The 14,470-nt window shown below is 39.8% G+C and overlaps 2 protein-coding genes across 3 annotated transcripts in view; one reads left to right on the top strand and one right to left on the bottom strand.

The window, feature by feature from the left end:
* The first annotated feature begins 496 nt into the window (after positions 1-496).
* pfn2 (profilin 2) lies at positions 497-9,569 on the top strand. 2 transcript variants are annotated; one of them, XM_022769522.1, is made up of 3 exons: positions 497-834; positions 4,229-4,421; positions 7,080-7,326. In XM_022769522.1, exons 1-3 carry the CDS (start codon positions 706-708, stop codon positions 7,175-7,177), a joined length of 420 nt encoding a protein of 139 aa, XP_022625243.1. In that variant the 5' UTR covers positions 497-705; the 3' UTR covers positions 7,178-7,326. The 2 variants fall into 2 exon arrangements, with proteins under 2 accessions (XP_022625243.1, XP_022624521.1); XM_022768800.1 differs by lacking the exon at positions 7,080-7,326 and adding an exon at positions 7,519-9,569 and having other exon boundaries at positions 512-834.
* Positions 9,570-10,824: 1,255 nt separating this feature from the next.
* rnf13 (ring finger protein 13) overlaps positions 10,825-14,470 on the bottom strand; it is a 41,989-nt gene continuing 38,343 nt past the window's right edge. Inside the window, exons 9-10 of the mRNA XM_022738716.1 lie at positions 13,651-13,731; positions 10,825-12,813 (exon numbers count right to left, since the gene is read on the bottom strand). Of these exons, the coding sequence (XP_022594437.1) occupies positions 12,443-12,813; positions 13,651-13,731 (452 nt within the window). The 3' untranslated portion in view covers positions 10,825-12,442. The remainder of the gene's footprint in view (positions 12,814-13,650; positions 13,732-14,470) is intronic.

Raw genomic sequence — 14,470 nt, 5'->3', positions numbered from 1 at the left:
CAGCTGATGAAAAAGGCCTGTGGTTGACACATCAAGAACAAGATGAAATTGCATTGTGGTGTGAAGATATTGTAAATGGCCCATGATTTAGTGCTTAAGAAAAGAGGTGGTAGCTAATGTGACTCAGGAGGTAAAAAATGTATGTAAATTGTGTCTTTAAAACTATTTTACCTTTTAATTATATACATTGCACCAATTTGCCTTAAAAAATAAATCTTGTAGATTTATATGATCATGAAACAATGACTAAATTCTGCTTTGCAACTTTAAAACTGTTTTGATAGGTTTAACCTCAACAAAATAAAATGGTCACAAGAAAATATAAATAATTGGCAAGCTGAAAACAAATCTTTGAGTCACTGAAGAAAAAATAGTCTGTCTTGCTTATTGCCATCGTGATCAAGCATGATGTATTCCTCCGCCACGTAGTATAATATGCAATGAGGCAGCGAGGCGAACAACTACTGAGGCGGAGTGATTTAGTAAGGACTACACCCAAGCGCCTGTCCGATTGCAGCGGCTTCTCTTCGTTGCCTAGTCCAGAAGAAAGCCGGGACGTGACGGAGCCGGGGGGGTTTTGCTTGCTGGAGGCCCGTTAAACCACCGATAAATACAGCTTCCTCACAGTGTCTTCGTCGCTCGAGAGACGTTTGTGACCCAACTTGACCCATCGTACTTTTTCATCTTAGAACTAATTTCACAAACATGTCCTGGCAAGGCTACGTGGACAACCTGATGGCTGATGGCAGCTGCCAGGACGCGGCCATTGTTGGGTACACGGACGCCAAATACGTCTGGGCATCGTTTGTCGGCGGTACCTTTGCCAACATTACGGTTAGTACGCTTCGTTCGACAATATCTATGGTTAGATTGAAGGAAAATGTGCATTTTGCATGCCGGCGCGTTTATCTGCATAGCCAGGCCTTGTTGAATGAGGATAAGGCGAGCGGTGTGGTACACATGGTATCCGGTGGTCACACACAAGATGCATTGGCACGTATGCACTGCTGCTTTTCAATCTATCACTAATCTGTGGCGTTTTTGTTTCTCTTTCCAGTACATTTAATACACTCGGTAGACTCATGTCTTTAATTTCTAGAAATAATCACCAGAGTAGTCGGAAAAAGCCCAAGCCAGTCACGAACGATACCGCGAACTCGAGCTAAAAGGGCTAACATAGCATCGCTAGCAAGCAAGCTAGCGTTAACTAGCCGTGTTTGCTCGTGTTACCGGTCAGAAAGCATAGCAAATTTCAAGAATCCAATCTAAACCACTACCAAACTAAATTTATTTTCGCATGTATTGTGCCGTCCTTGTCTAAAAGACCAAATTCATAGTATGTGATTTCAGCAGACAACGTCTACCAGCACCGCTACTTAATGTTAACATTGATTAGCACACTACAGCTGGCGGTTAGCTCAAATCAGGCCGGTCATCCCTGCTGGAAAATCTTTATTAGCTAACGCTAATAGCGCAGTGTGAACGGTGCTCACACGCGTCCCAGGCATGCTGCCGTGCTGCTGGTCTGTCTCGTTTTTTTCCTATACGGCTTCTGTGAATCACACTGCCGCTACCGCCCCTTATTTTCCAAGATGGCGGATACACTCCCAGTTTCTTATTCATTTTGTTCATGGGTGCAAATCGAGCCGTTTGGTCCTCGGTGAAAATATGCACCAGCGGTCCAGATCTACACACTTCAGATTTATTACGTTTTTAAGATACCGTACGTAAACATGAGACGATTGCAGCAACAATGAAAGTATAACTTGGCTAAACAATCGTCTCCGGCGCTTCCTTCAGCCTCCATTTTGTCTGTTAAATAAATTATTAGTGAGTAATTTAAATATTTGTGTGAAAGTAAATGCGCGAGTCGTGGCGTTAGTGTATCAAACCTGTAGTCATTTTGACGACGAAATGATCACCCACGCTACAGATAAATGAACTATGAGCGAGTGTGCCGCTGATAGCTAACATTACTTGGGAGTGTCCTCTCGGGGCTTAAGGCAGGGTATCGTTATGCTATGAAGAAACAAATTCAACAAATGGACATTTTTTATCTTTTCTATGTGGAAAAAACTAATGTGGAGCCAAAGCCAATTGCCTGCTTACTATTCGCGTTAGCCAGCCTGGTTTGGTTCAAACCCGGTGACTAAAATTTTGGTAAAACGAAATCGGCTTTCAAGGGAGTGCAGCAAGTTAACACATGGTATATGGAACTGCGGTGCAAGTTTCGTTTGGGAATAGAACACTGTATCCCAATAGGGAAAACTGTTGGTGTAATTAATTAGCCAACCGGGCCCCGACATGTAGCTAGCCGTCATGCTAATGTTATCTGAGCCCGTTAGAGTTTCCCCTTCTTTTTTTTTTTCTTTTTTTTGTCTGAAGGGTTTCGTGTGTGCCATGACTGTGCAGTTCTACAGTTGAGGGGCGACGCCTTTTGTTCTGCAGATTGGTTCAAAGAAAAAAAAAACGATTTAACAAACATGTTTAAATAACGACAGTGGTGAAATGCATTTTGTACATGTTTAAGGTTTAAAAAGTGGAATTTTAGCAGAGGTCATGCCTTAAAGGAAATTTCTGAGGATAATGGTTTTTGCCAGCTGCAGTGGGCCTCTGAGATTTTAGGACTTGATACTGATTGTATAATAGAGACAGCTATGTCTTTAAACAAACTATGCACTTTTTTAAAAATCTGTCAAGGGCTGGATATTCTTTCTCAATACTCAGTAGCAAGTAGTCATAAGACAAGACTTAGTCATAAGCCATTTTAAAAGATCTTTTTATTTATCAGTTAATGTGAAGTGATAGATTGTTGTCTTTAGACACAGATATTTGAGAACTTTGGACTATTTTGGCAATCTAAAAAAAGCCAACTTTGTAAAGAATTTGAATGCTTCAGGTATTAAATAATAAAATATTGATAACCATAGCCCTTAATCATACATGCAGCCCAATTTCTTAATTGGCATTCATCATACCTATACTTACCATCTTGGCCATTTACAGAAGCAGCCTTTGACTAAAACATCCCATCAAACTAAAATGTACTAGTTTTTTTGGAGAATTATTGATTTGTGCAAACATCTAATTTTAGATGAAATTAGACCTGGGGACTTTTGTACCTTTTTTGAGGATGGGGCTTTGATTTATTTAGTTTTTTAATTTTATCACTGTTGGTGCTCATGAAACATGCATTTTAAACATTTCACATTTGGCTGCTTCACCAGTGTAGAGTGTTGTAAACAGGTGCAGCAGCAGAACATGCTTTGAGCCCTAGATTACCAAAATTACATGCAACTAGTATAAGGAGGGGGAAGTTCAAAGTTGGTCTGCAAGTATTACTGTCCCTAGAGGCTGTCTGAAGCATCAGTTTACTCCATAATTATTCTGCAAGGATATATGAATTCAGTGAAGTCTTCATACCATCTGAAAACATGGTCTCTTAAGTTTTTCATGTCTTTTCAGATAAAGGAAAGTAATATATTTTCTATAATATTTGTACGCTTGTACCCCAAAGCCAATCACAATTAAACATTATGGTTCATCCTCACGGTGATCAATTTCTGATATTGAATCCACCATGTGGATGCCACACCAGACAGTATGCAACCTTGTAATGCATGTTAAAGCCATACTAGATGGCTGCAGGTGAGCTGTCTTGTTCTGTGTGTGAGTGTGGTGTTATGGTCTTGTGTTATCAGATTAGCCAAGGGAGCAGACTAATAACTTTTCTTTATTGAAGGTGTTTTAAGTTATAGTTTTATATTTGTTGTGGGATAATGGCATTTACTAATTTTCAGTTCGGTTTTTGTTGTCAAAATGAAAACTACTGAAAGAATTTTACTGCTTTTGATTTGTTTAAAAATACTACATCAGTATACATGAGTTCTCAGTATAAGATAATACATTTTGAAATTCCAAATTTTTTCTAAAATTTTGTTGCTCAATAAATTATGCAGAAACTCAACGGTGCTGTAAGTAATTGCTTTAGGAGGAAAAGAGGCGAAGAAATTAAAATGTTTAATAGAGTAGCACCTAATCGGTCCCAAAAGGCTTCAAAACACCCACATTTGGAGCAAGATGAGAATTGGGCTCAACAAGAGCAGGGAATACACCCACAATCAACCTCTGAGGAAAACTGGAAAAGAGTATCTCTAGCTGAATGGATTGATATCCAGCTTGGCAGATGACAACTGACCTGACAACTTGCTTTTGTGATTTGTTCTAGCCCGACGAAATCGATGTGGTGATAGGAAAGGACCGGGAGGGATTCTTCACCAGTGGGCTGACCTTAGGCAATAAAAAGTGCTCCGTAATCAGAGACAGCCTCCAAATTGAATGCGACTGGACAATGGACATCCGGACAAAGAGTCAAGGAGGAGAGCCAACATACAACGTTTCTGTAGGCAGAGCCGGCAAAGGTGAGCATGACATTCAGTGTTGTTGTTAGCCGCATACATTTTAGTAGTGCTACAGTGACACCTTAGCCTGCTTTGATATAGTGCCATTAGTTTAGCTATTTTTTATAACTTCCGTGTTGTCCATGCATGTGGGATAGATTTTCAAATGCACCTTTCCTCAATATATGCCAAACACAGGTGTTAAACTGTAAGGATATTAACTTTGAATGTCAGCTTATTTATTAGGGGGAGCAAGTGTATCTCGGCTAAATGTGATCTGTAGAAATATGCAGGCAGGTTGTTTTTAAAGCTGAAGGGCAAGTTCATATCTAGAGGTTTATTAGATCAGGGTATAGGTTAAGTGTTAAAGTCAAATTCTTCTATGCTGATACTGTCAGTTGTGGGTGATTTTTACATTTTGTAAAAGGTAAGCAGTTTTAGGGAAAACTTGACATCTTAGGTAAACAAATCTCAAACCAAAGACAATTTATTACTTTCCCCTCTTTAATATCTGCCTGATGTTTGTTACTGGCTCCTAGCATATGTGGAGCCCTTGTCACCCAATTCTGTTTTCACATTTTTAACTCACGCTTTTATCTGATTTATTCTATCTAACAGATTCCACTGAACAACCATGTATTGCAATAAGATTTATGGTGTTAGTTTGAAAATTGCCTTATACTATTTGGGAATTGATGTTGCATACCTAAAGTAGTTTCTAATCCAACAGCAAAAAGTGATTGAGTAAAATGGATGTATCAGTTGGCTGTAACTTTCACAGACTAGATGCTTGTCAGCCAGAACAACAATAAAGAGGGCACATGATTTGCGCACTGCATAGCTGAACCCCTTCCCCACAGAGATCACAACTCACTTGTGGATTGCTATTTAAAGGCTGAGTTGTTTTTTTAATATAATGCTCAAACTAAATGTATAAAATGATGTAATTAGTGGATATCCCATCTAATTGATTCATAAATAGTGTGAATTTTCCTGATATTTAAAAGCATAGATATCTAAAGTTTTAAAAAAAAAAAAAAAAAAAAAAAAAAAAAAAAAATTTTAAAAACCAAAAAGGGAAAAAAAAAAAAAGCTTTAAATGCACTAAGCTGACAATAGTAAAATGTGATATGTTGAAGGTGACGGCCCTTCTTACAGTACGGATGATGAATTCTGCTTGTATCATACAAGAATTGATACCATGTTAGTAAAGTGAAGTTGAGTCCCTTTTAGGGACCTGCCTGAGAGTTGTGCCAGTTTTCATGTTGCCTGTATGGGCCCCAATGCCACGTCCTCCCCACTTTTCCCAGACACCACTAAAACTTACAGGTGAGACTGTATCTGGTTATTGTTCTACACACACTGGGCTCACTCATGGAGCCAGGATTTTCTAAACTTCCTAAACTGCATGCATCTTTCTCCTTCCTGGTTAACACCCCCTCCCCCCTTACCCACAAAGTATGAATCTGTTCCCTGCTCACGTGCTTCCACTCTGTTTCTGGTAAAATAAGTATTGAGGCACTTTAGGGCTCTTACATGTATTGAGGAGAGGTACCACAAGCATGCTGCTGTATCCGCATGTGTGCTGCATTAGTGATGGTTGTTAGTAGTCAGTAGAAGCTTCACTTTCTTATTCTTTGCTGCTGGCATGATACATATTGATTGCAGATGAAACAATAAAGACTAGTGTCCTCAAGTGGAGTGCAGTGCAGTAAACTCAGTAGTAATTGCAGGGACACTACACCTCCAGCCACTTGAGACAAGCAACCAGGTATTGTTTGGTACTAAAGTAACACAGATGGTCAAAGTATCTGATTTGGCAGCCATGTGGCCTAGTAAATACAATCCCTCCCATCTAGGTTGAAATTGTGCCAGGGGTGTATTGGCAAGATATTTCAGACCAAATACATCATTATAGATGCAGCGTGATGATATTGGGGTTATAATTTGTTCTGTCAGAAGAGACTTCACATAAGGTTTTGAGAGATTATGTGAACATGATCAAACAGCTGTGGCAATAATATGCTGGACAGAATTTGAAAAACAATGTATAACAGATTTTAAGACGTGAAATCAGTGTCTGGCCTATCTGTTATCTAAACTTCATATTTACTAATTATTGCTTTTCAGAGAATTTAAAAGCAAGTTGGTTCTGACATGTTCCTAAGAATTAAAAGTGCAATATTATGTATATAAACCTGGCCTTTTTCCAAACTCTGCAGTGGCTTGTCTAATTGTAATTGATTTGGCGCAATAGTGATTGTTTCTGTGAGGCCATGGCATGCTGATATGGAAAATGGATTTTAGTTTTATTAGTTAATAAAATCTTACAACAACTCAGTGGAAACCAGTAGATGTTGAAGCAAGCTTACAGATCTGCACACTGACAAACAGCTTTGCATGCATCCCTTACATTTATTCTCCTGCTGTACTCACTTTCTGTCTTCCTAATTGTAATGTGACATGTCATGTTGTTTCACCACCAGCAGCACTGATGAGAAAATGAATGTTTAGGCTCAATACAGCCTTCAGACCAAAGGCGCTGCTGTGCTTTTTGTGCCATCGTCCTCCTTCGTAACTGTCTCGTCTGCCTGCTGCTTTTGGCTCTGTGCTCTTCTCTTTTCACTTGTGTGATCTCCACACCTTCTCTAAATGTCCTTTCTGTCTCTTTTCTTTCAGTCTTGGTCTTGGTAATGGGCAAAGAAGGGGTCCATGGAGGCGGATTGAATAAGAAGGCATACTCGATGGCAAAATACTTGAGGGATTCAGGGTTTTAGTTTAGTTTTGACGTAGCTTATGTGGCATAGTTGAGGGAGAGAGAAAAACAAATGAAAAGGCAAACAAAAAACACAAAACTTCAAAAAAAATAGACAAAAAAAAAAAACAAATTGCTGTCAAACCCATTTTTTCCCCCGGACAGTCCAATTAAACAAAATCCCAGGAGCATTTCTAACACAGTGCAGGGTTCAGGCTCTGTCCTCAACAATGTAGCCCCACATTTAGCAAGGTGACAATATATTTAAAAAAAAAAAAAAAAAAAAAAAAAAAAATTCTTTTCCAGCCCTGCTATCACCATGTCTATTCATTTATTTTGTTTTTTTTCCTTTGTGTACTCCAGCATTGGTTTTTGTCATGGGGAAGGAAGGTGTCCATGGAGGGCAGCTCAACAAGAAAGCTTTTCAGATGGCTGAATACCTGAGGAAGTCCGGATACTAAAGCAGCCTGTACCCAGCCACCTAGCAGCTCACCCTTACCACCCTGTTGCATTTCACACTACTTCCAGTCCTAGTTGGTAGTTACTTTGTTTTTCTTTTTCTGCCTTCTCTCCTACCCATTTGTTATCCCTCTTTTTCTTTTTTTTTCTTTTTTGTTATCTTCCCCTAACCCGCCCTTTTCCCTCTCCCCCCCAACACACTTGCGCTGTGTACTCTTTACCCCCTTAAGCACTATAAGTTGATCCATAGCAAAGATGAGCATGTTGCTAACAGGTTGTCATGACAAATCTGTACTTAACCAAGACCAGCAAAAAAAAAAAAAAAAAAAGATTCTGGCCAAACACTCGGACAATGAAAGCTATAGCGTCAATTTGAGGTAGTTATTTCTTTCTTTCTTGCTCTGTCATGGTGCCCATTACTTAAAACCCCCAATCCTGATCATACACACTCCCTCCCTGAGCAGCCGATGCCTATGGAGCACTTGAGCGGTAACCAAGCTCGTCATGTCTTCCTTTTATTTTCTCCATCATGTCCGGGAGGGGAGACTCCGTGCATATCTCGATCCACTGTTGTTTCCCCATCATACCCACCACGCAAGCAACCCCCCACCCCAACCTCCTTCTTCCTCTCCACACTCCTGCCAAAATTTTCTGTTCCTCCCCTTTCCCTGTTTCCCCATCCTGTTTGCTCAAAGCAGGTGACACTACAAACCTCACAGGAGACTCATCTTCACCACCCAACTAGTTCTCTAACTCCCCTCTCCCTTGAGATGCACTGCACTGTCCTGGACATATTTTATACACGGGGGGGGGGTGGCATGTGTGTGGGGGTGCTTGGATCAGCTCAGTTAACGATCATGAATCGGATTTGCGAGTGTTGGTGTCGTCCAGATGCTGGTAGCCTCTCCTCCCATCATCACAACCTCCCCGACTACACGAAAACCCATGGACATTCCACAGTAACAATGGCTCAGGCACTTAAAACTGTTTTTGTTTGCCAGCTCCTGTAATATTTTTTTTTTTTTTCGTTTTTGAAAGGCTGCCATTTTTGGACAGTAGATATCCCAGCATATAACCATCTGGAGTATGTCCAGTTTGAATTTTTTTCTTTTTATAGGACCAAGTGTAGTCGAAGCTCGGGTGTTTATACAATTGCTCTAAATCATGTGATGGATGACTGCTAACTTTTTTTTTCTGATAAAGGAAATGCTAACCAGACAGAAATACATACTATGGTTAAAAAAAATATGAAGCTACAGGGAAGGTAAGGGTGGGAGTATCTGAAGAAAATTCTCATTTCACTTTCTTCTTTGTTTAGAAAATAAACAACTGCATTTGTACAAACCCATGCTGTGTTGACAACTACAAAACTGTGGAATAAATTGCCTTTTACTTTATAGTCAACTGAGCTCTGGGGTATCACACGGTCTGTCCACGGTCAGTACTGCTAACTAACGTCCAACTGAAGAAAAAAAAAAAAACTTTCAAAAGTAGAAATGACACTCAATGGGAGATGGGATTGGTTGGAACAAAGACGCTTATGGTTGTCTTGTCGAAACTTAACTGCAGAACCTGTGTATCCTGTGCCATAATGTAGAGAGATCTGTTGCTGTTGTAAGATGGATTTTACCCACTGTCCACTAAGGAGTCATTTCATTGGCACTTTCTTTTTTCTTTCTTTTTTTTTTTTTTTTTCTTCTTTAGCTTCAGCTCCACTGTTTAGGCCTTGTGGGATATGTGTACTCATTAAAAAAAAAAAAAACAAAAAAAAAAACCTGTTTCAAGTCCTGTTTGCTGATTTATGTTCATTTCCTTTTTCCTCACCACTTTTTTTTTCTTACATCTGGGATACAGTCTCTTTAATGCATCTGATTTCATATGCATAAAACCAAGAAATGCCATAAATTGATTTATCACCTTGTTTACAGACAGATCAAATAAATTTATTCCAACCAGATAAGAGTTTGTCCTTTTCTTTCACTTTGAAAACTGCCTCTTTTAAGGAAATGCCCAACATTTAAGGAAATATGGTCATTCGCTTCTTTTTAGAGAGTCCACTGAGAAAATCAATACCACTTTCATGTGTCTGTTAAACATAAAGTTGCAGCCAAAGCTTAACACGGGAAAAACGGATGTGAATGGAAGCAGCTAGTTTGTCCCAAGGGGAAAAGGTTTTATCGTGTGTTTAGGCCTAATGTTGAATTAATGCAAAGTGCTACAAATTCCAGAAGTTTTCCTAAAAAGTAGGCATGTCTTTGCAGAGTAATACTTAAAACCATCTGAATTCTCGATACTCCTGCTTCACGAGAAAGTGAAATGGCCAGTTGTGGCTTGTTTCAGTCATCAGCACAGTGTGTTGTTCATTGTTCCAACTATAAAATGCGCGAGTTTCAAAGCTCATTAACACCTTGGAAACAGCTGTCGAAACGGTCTCACCTCCAGGTCAGTTTTAGTAGCTAGATCGGAGCTGTTGCCAGTTTTGAACATGCGGATAAAACTAATGGTGTAATACAACAGTCCTGCACTAACTCCTCCCTTCATGAAGCATATAACGTTCAGTTTGTGTTGAAACTGTTTGAGAAAGTTAATTCCCCTGTGTGATCATTTTGGAGGCTGTGTTGAATTGTACTGCGTCATACTGGTAGGTGTTTCTATTATGTTGTCCACGCTATTTGTATCAACAAAGGTAGTCTAAATAACAAACAACTCATATTCTGTTTTTGAGCCCCTTAAGTTTATAATTGAGATCAAGGTTCATTCTTGGCCTTGAAATCAACTGGTGACCAAGATCGAGATCCCTTACTTAAGTAAAAGCACTCCATTACAAGTTTAAGTGCTTTTAAAATCTACCTACTCAAGTAAAAGTGCATAAATATTACATCTAAAGCAGTTGAAAGGATCAAAGGTAGAAGTAATTGTTCAGGAGGGTTATATTATAAATTACACTATCACTGATGCATCGATATGTAAGCAGCATTTTATTGTTGAAGGTGCTTGAGCTAGTTTTAACTACTTTACATACTCTTATGTAGTTTCAGTGTAGTGATTCCCAACATGCAGGCCCGGCACCTCCAAATGGTTACAATGTTAAATCTTAGGCACGACAGATTATTAGTGGAAAAGAAGAAAAACACATCCTGGATTCATATTTCAGGCTTTTAATCCTAATAATTGTAAAATATTGGATTATTTGGGCCTCAAATTAATAATAAAAAGAACCATGAGAGAAGTTTAATTGGAAAATGTCAGGTGGAACAACACCACCACCTGGTTTTTTTTTTCTAAAGGATCACAACCAGGATCAAAAGTGCAGTACTTGAGTAAATGTAGTTAATTACATTCCACCATTGCTCACTTACCCCTGGAAACCCTCATTTTGTGTATAGAGGTCAAATTAAACTGTTTATCTGAGAAATTAGTGATATTTGTGGAGTAGTGTAGAGGTCCCATAATTTCCATTTGTTCAATGAGCCATGCCAAACTTATACAGGCTGAGCTGTATCAGATAATAAGGTCAACTGGACTACTACTCATTACAGGTTAACTGGACCCTCTGTGTTTTTCCTCCAGTTGAACACATTGGAGCTGTTTTGTTGTTTATGTACACACAACAGGCCTGAGATTGAGGGAGGATGGAAGTTGGATTACATATATTCACAATTATGAAACTGATGGTGGAAAGTTTCCTGGTCAAGTGTCATTTTCATTTTATTGAAGTGAATTCATATTGAGAACAGACATACATGAGCAGGAAAACACTGACAAGACAAAATACATCAACTGAAAAAGGCAACAGGATTTGTCAACAAAAATCAAACCATGTTATGAAAAAAAAAAACATTAGTGTATTTAGTATTTACTATAAACAGTATTAAAATGAGATAAAGTCAATTAAATGTGTATCACAAGGCCTATCAACCAGTAACTGCTTGTGTTAAAGGAAGTGATAGGTCTGGAGCAGCCAGAAGAAGTTTACCACAGACAGCGTGGATACAGAAGTGTCTCTTCACACTTTGAACCGGTGTAACCCACGGCATACTGCGACGTCACATGGAGAGCACACTCTTTGCATTGAATGTGTTTCTCAGTCTGGTTTGGCTTCAGTTTCTCTTAATGTAAATCACCGTAACAGACAAACTGTGGCAAAAAACACAGACAGAAGCAGTGAGACTCCTTCACACATCAGGCTAGAAATAAACTGGCAAAACCATTTTGCTGTGGCTTTAAATGTTTCTATACTTGCTGAATGTTAGTTTTACAAAAAGGATGCTGCATAGCGCTTCTGGGTGTGACAGTTTAGCATGAATATGTATGTACAATAATAAACCTTCCAAGTCATCTGAAACATATAAGATAGGACATAATCAAAGGTAAATATGTAACTTAATGTGATCTATATTTTATATATACACAGTACTTTTGCTGAACTTTGTGTAAAGCGCGATTGGGACTTTTTCACTTGTGACTAAAACAGAAAAAAAACATCTGTGTATCATCTTTTTTTTATGACTAAACAGAGTACAGTATAACAGTTTACTGTACATCAGTGTCATCAGTCCTGTCAAGTCAAGCAGCCCTTGTGATATGCTCACTGACTTCCTGTCACATATGTGGAAACCAGCACTTTATCCATAATCATGTTAAAAAGAAAACTTAGATTTGTATTTTAACTTGTAGGGAGGATACATTACAATGTATTTTAAGCAGTAACAGAAGAACTCAGATGATGAATCCATTTTGTGCCCCCCAACAAAAGTCTCTGAAGCTGTGAGGTTGGGGGTGGGGTGGGGGAGGCGGTTTAGTGGCCAATCAGCCAGCCAACAATCAGTCAAGCTCGGGGTAGGTCGTGCTCCAGGCCTTCAGAGCAGGGCTGCTGCATCTGCACCACCACAGTCTCCACGGTGACCTCTTCCTCGCTGTCGCTGCTGTCCAGCTCGTCGTCTTCGTACTCGGAGGACTCCTGGTCTTGCTCTGAGCGCGACGCTCCTGACATGGTACCGAAGGAGTGGGCGCTGGTGGAGGCCAGAGAGCGCAGCAGCGGGGTGCTCTCAGACACCTCCTCGTTCTCGTCTGGGCCACTGTCCCCTTCCTCTGAATCTGAGTCAGAGTCGCCCTGCGAGGGGACCACCTTCTGCTTACACACCGGACATGTCTTCTTAGTTTTGGTCAACCAGGGGTCCACACACTTACTGTGGTAGGCTGAGGACAACAAGGACAGGTTATTGTTCCTGATCGAAGAGCAATATAAGGCCTTATTTTAACATTCCCCCACAGACCTCAGGATTAGAGCTCAATCAATTAGTCAGTTGCCACTAAATCAAAAGGTAATTATTTTGATAGTCAATTTATGGTGCGTAATTTTTTAAGCTAAAATAGCAAAAAAATCCCTCGATCCAGCTTCGTACCTGTGGATTGACTGCTTCTCTTTGTCTGATGTGATACAAGATTGAATATCTCTTTGTTCTGAACTTCAGATTGGGCATCATTCACATTTTCTGTCATTTTACTGACCAAATATTAGTCAATCAAGAAAATAATCTGCAAATAAAATGTAAAATGAAAAAAAATTAATGATTGCAGCTCTACCTTTAATGTTGCCTTGAACTTCACAAGTATGGAGTAAAAGGCAACATCACAGATTATTTTTTGGTCTAGAGGACTGAATCACTCAGTTTTAAACGGCATCAGACAAGAACACTATGGACTGGGACCACAATCACCTAATAGTATAACAAACTGACAGGTGAGTTACTCAACCAGCTTGTCGGTCACAGAGAACATACGCAATGTTGACGTTTCTCTTGAGACCTCTTGATGTGCTTCTAACTCATCAAGAATAGGTTTATACGGTATAAGAAAAAGATAATTCTGGGTCTTTGTTATATACTAAATAAAGCAATAACAAGAATGATTTCAATACAATGACCGAAGAAGAATTGTGGAAGAAATGTCCCTGTGGTCTTTGTCAGTGTAACTTGTAGTTCTTTGGCTTGATGTGTCAGGACCTCGAGGAAGGGTCACAAGTGTTCGACTCACCATGAGAACATGGTAGGACTCGGAGTTTGTCTCCTTCTTCGTATTCGTCCAGGCAGATGGCACAAACATCATAGTTGTCCCCTGGGTCGAAGAGAACACTGTCTGTCAGAAAGTGCTTTGCAGAGCATAAATACACTCATTTCTTCTTGGCCAGTGGAAGAGCATTATTGTCAAGGAACTATGCAGATTCATCACAACTAAAGTCATACTAAAAGCTGGGCCATGGTTTAAATGCCATAATCCACTATGACCCTTGCAGTTATGAAAATGTATGAGTTAAATGAGGGCTAATAACGATAATTATCTTCTAATAATTGCATGGCTCATCTTGGGTTATATCTCACACAGCTGACTAACATACTGCACTGTGTAGACAGAAGTGAGAAGACAGTTTTAGGACACGGGTCATGATGTTGTCATTAGAGCATAGAAGATTAATTGGTTTGTTCGGTTTATATGTTTTCCTGGAGGTCACTGACGTCAGGTGGGTCCGTGACGTATCAGGCATTTCGGAACTTGAGTTGCCTCACAAGTCTGATTTCCTTAAACGCTTTGTAAGACTTTTCCAAATAAAGTATGTCCCAGCACCCACCCATCCAAACCTCTGCCTGCAGGCAGAATCACTGCTAAACTGCCAGCACTGCATTTCCTGACGTTACAGGATATCCAGAGTCTCTCCGTGAACGAAAAAGCTCAGGAATTTATCAACGCACTCCCTTTCAAATTCCACAGCGTTCTTCTCCTTTTCCTTCCCTTCCTCTTCCCTGGTCGGGGCTGTGAGGAGGGAGGAGGGGGGAGCTGGGAGCTGGGCTGTGGGTCG

The sequence above is a fragment of the Seriola dumerili genome, unplaced genomic scaffold, assembly GCF_002260705.1.
Source record: "Seriola dumerili isolate Sdu_G_001 unplaced genomic scaffold, Sdu_1.0 BDQW01000002.1, whole genome shotgun sequence".
Classification (NCBI taxonomy): Eukaryota; Metazoa; Chordata; class Actinopteri; order Carangiformes; family Carangidae; genus Seriola; species Seriola dumerili.
The sequence above is the reverse complement of the archived record's forward strand: the minus strand, read 5'-3'. Positions and strand labels throughout refer to the sequence as shown.

Coding starts and splice junctions, on each gene's coding strand:
- pfn2 (XM_022768800.1), top strand. CDS start 706: ATGTCCTGGCAAGGCTACGTGGACAACCTGATGGCTGATGGCAGCTGC. Junction 835..4,228: donor GTACCTTTGCCAACATTACG/GTTAGTACGCTT, acceptor GATTTGTTCTAG/CCCGACGAAATCGATGTGGT. Junction 4,422..7,518: donor TGTAGGCAGAGCCGGCAAAG/GTGAGCATGACA, acceptor TGTGTACTCCAG/CATTGGTTTTTGTCATGGGG.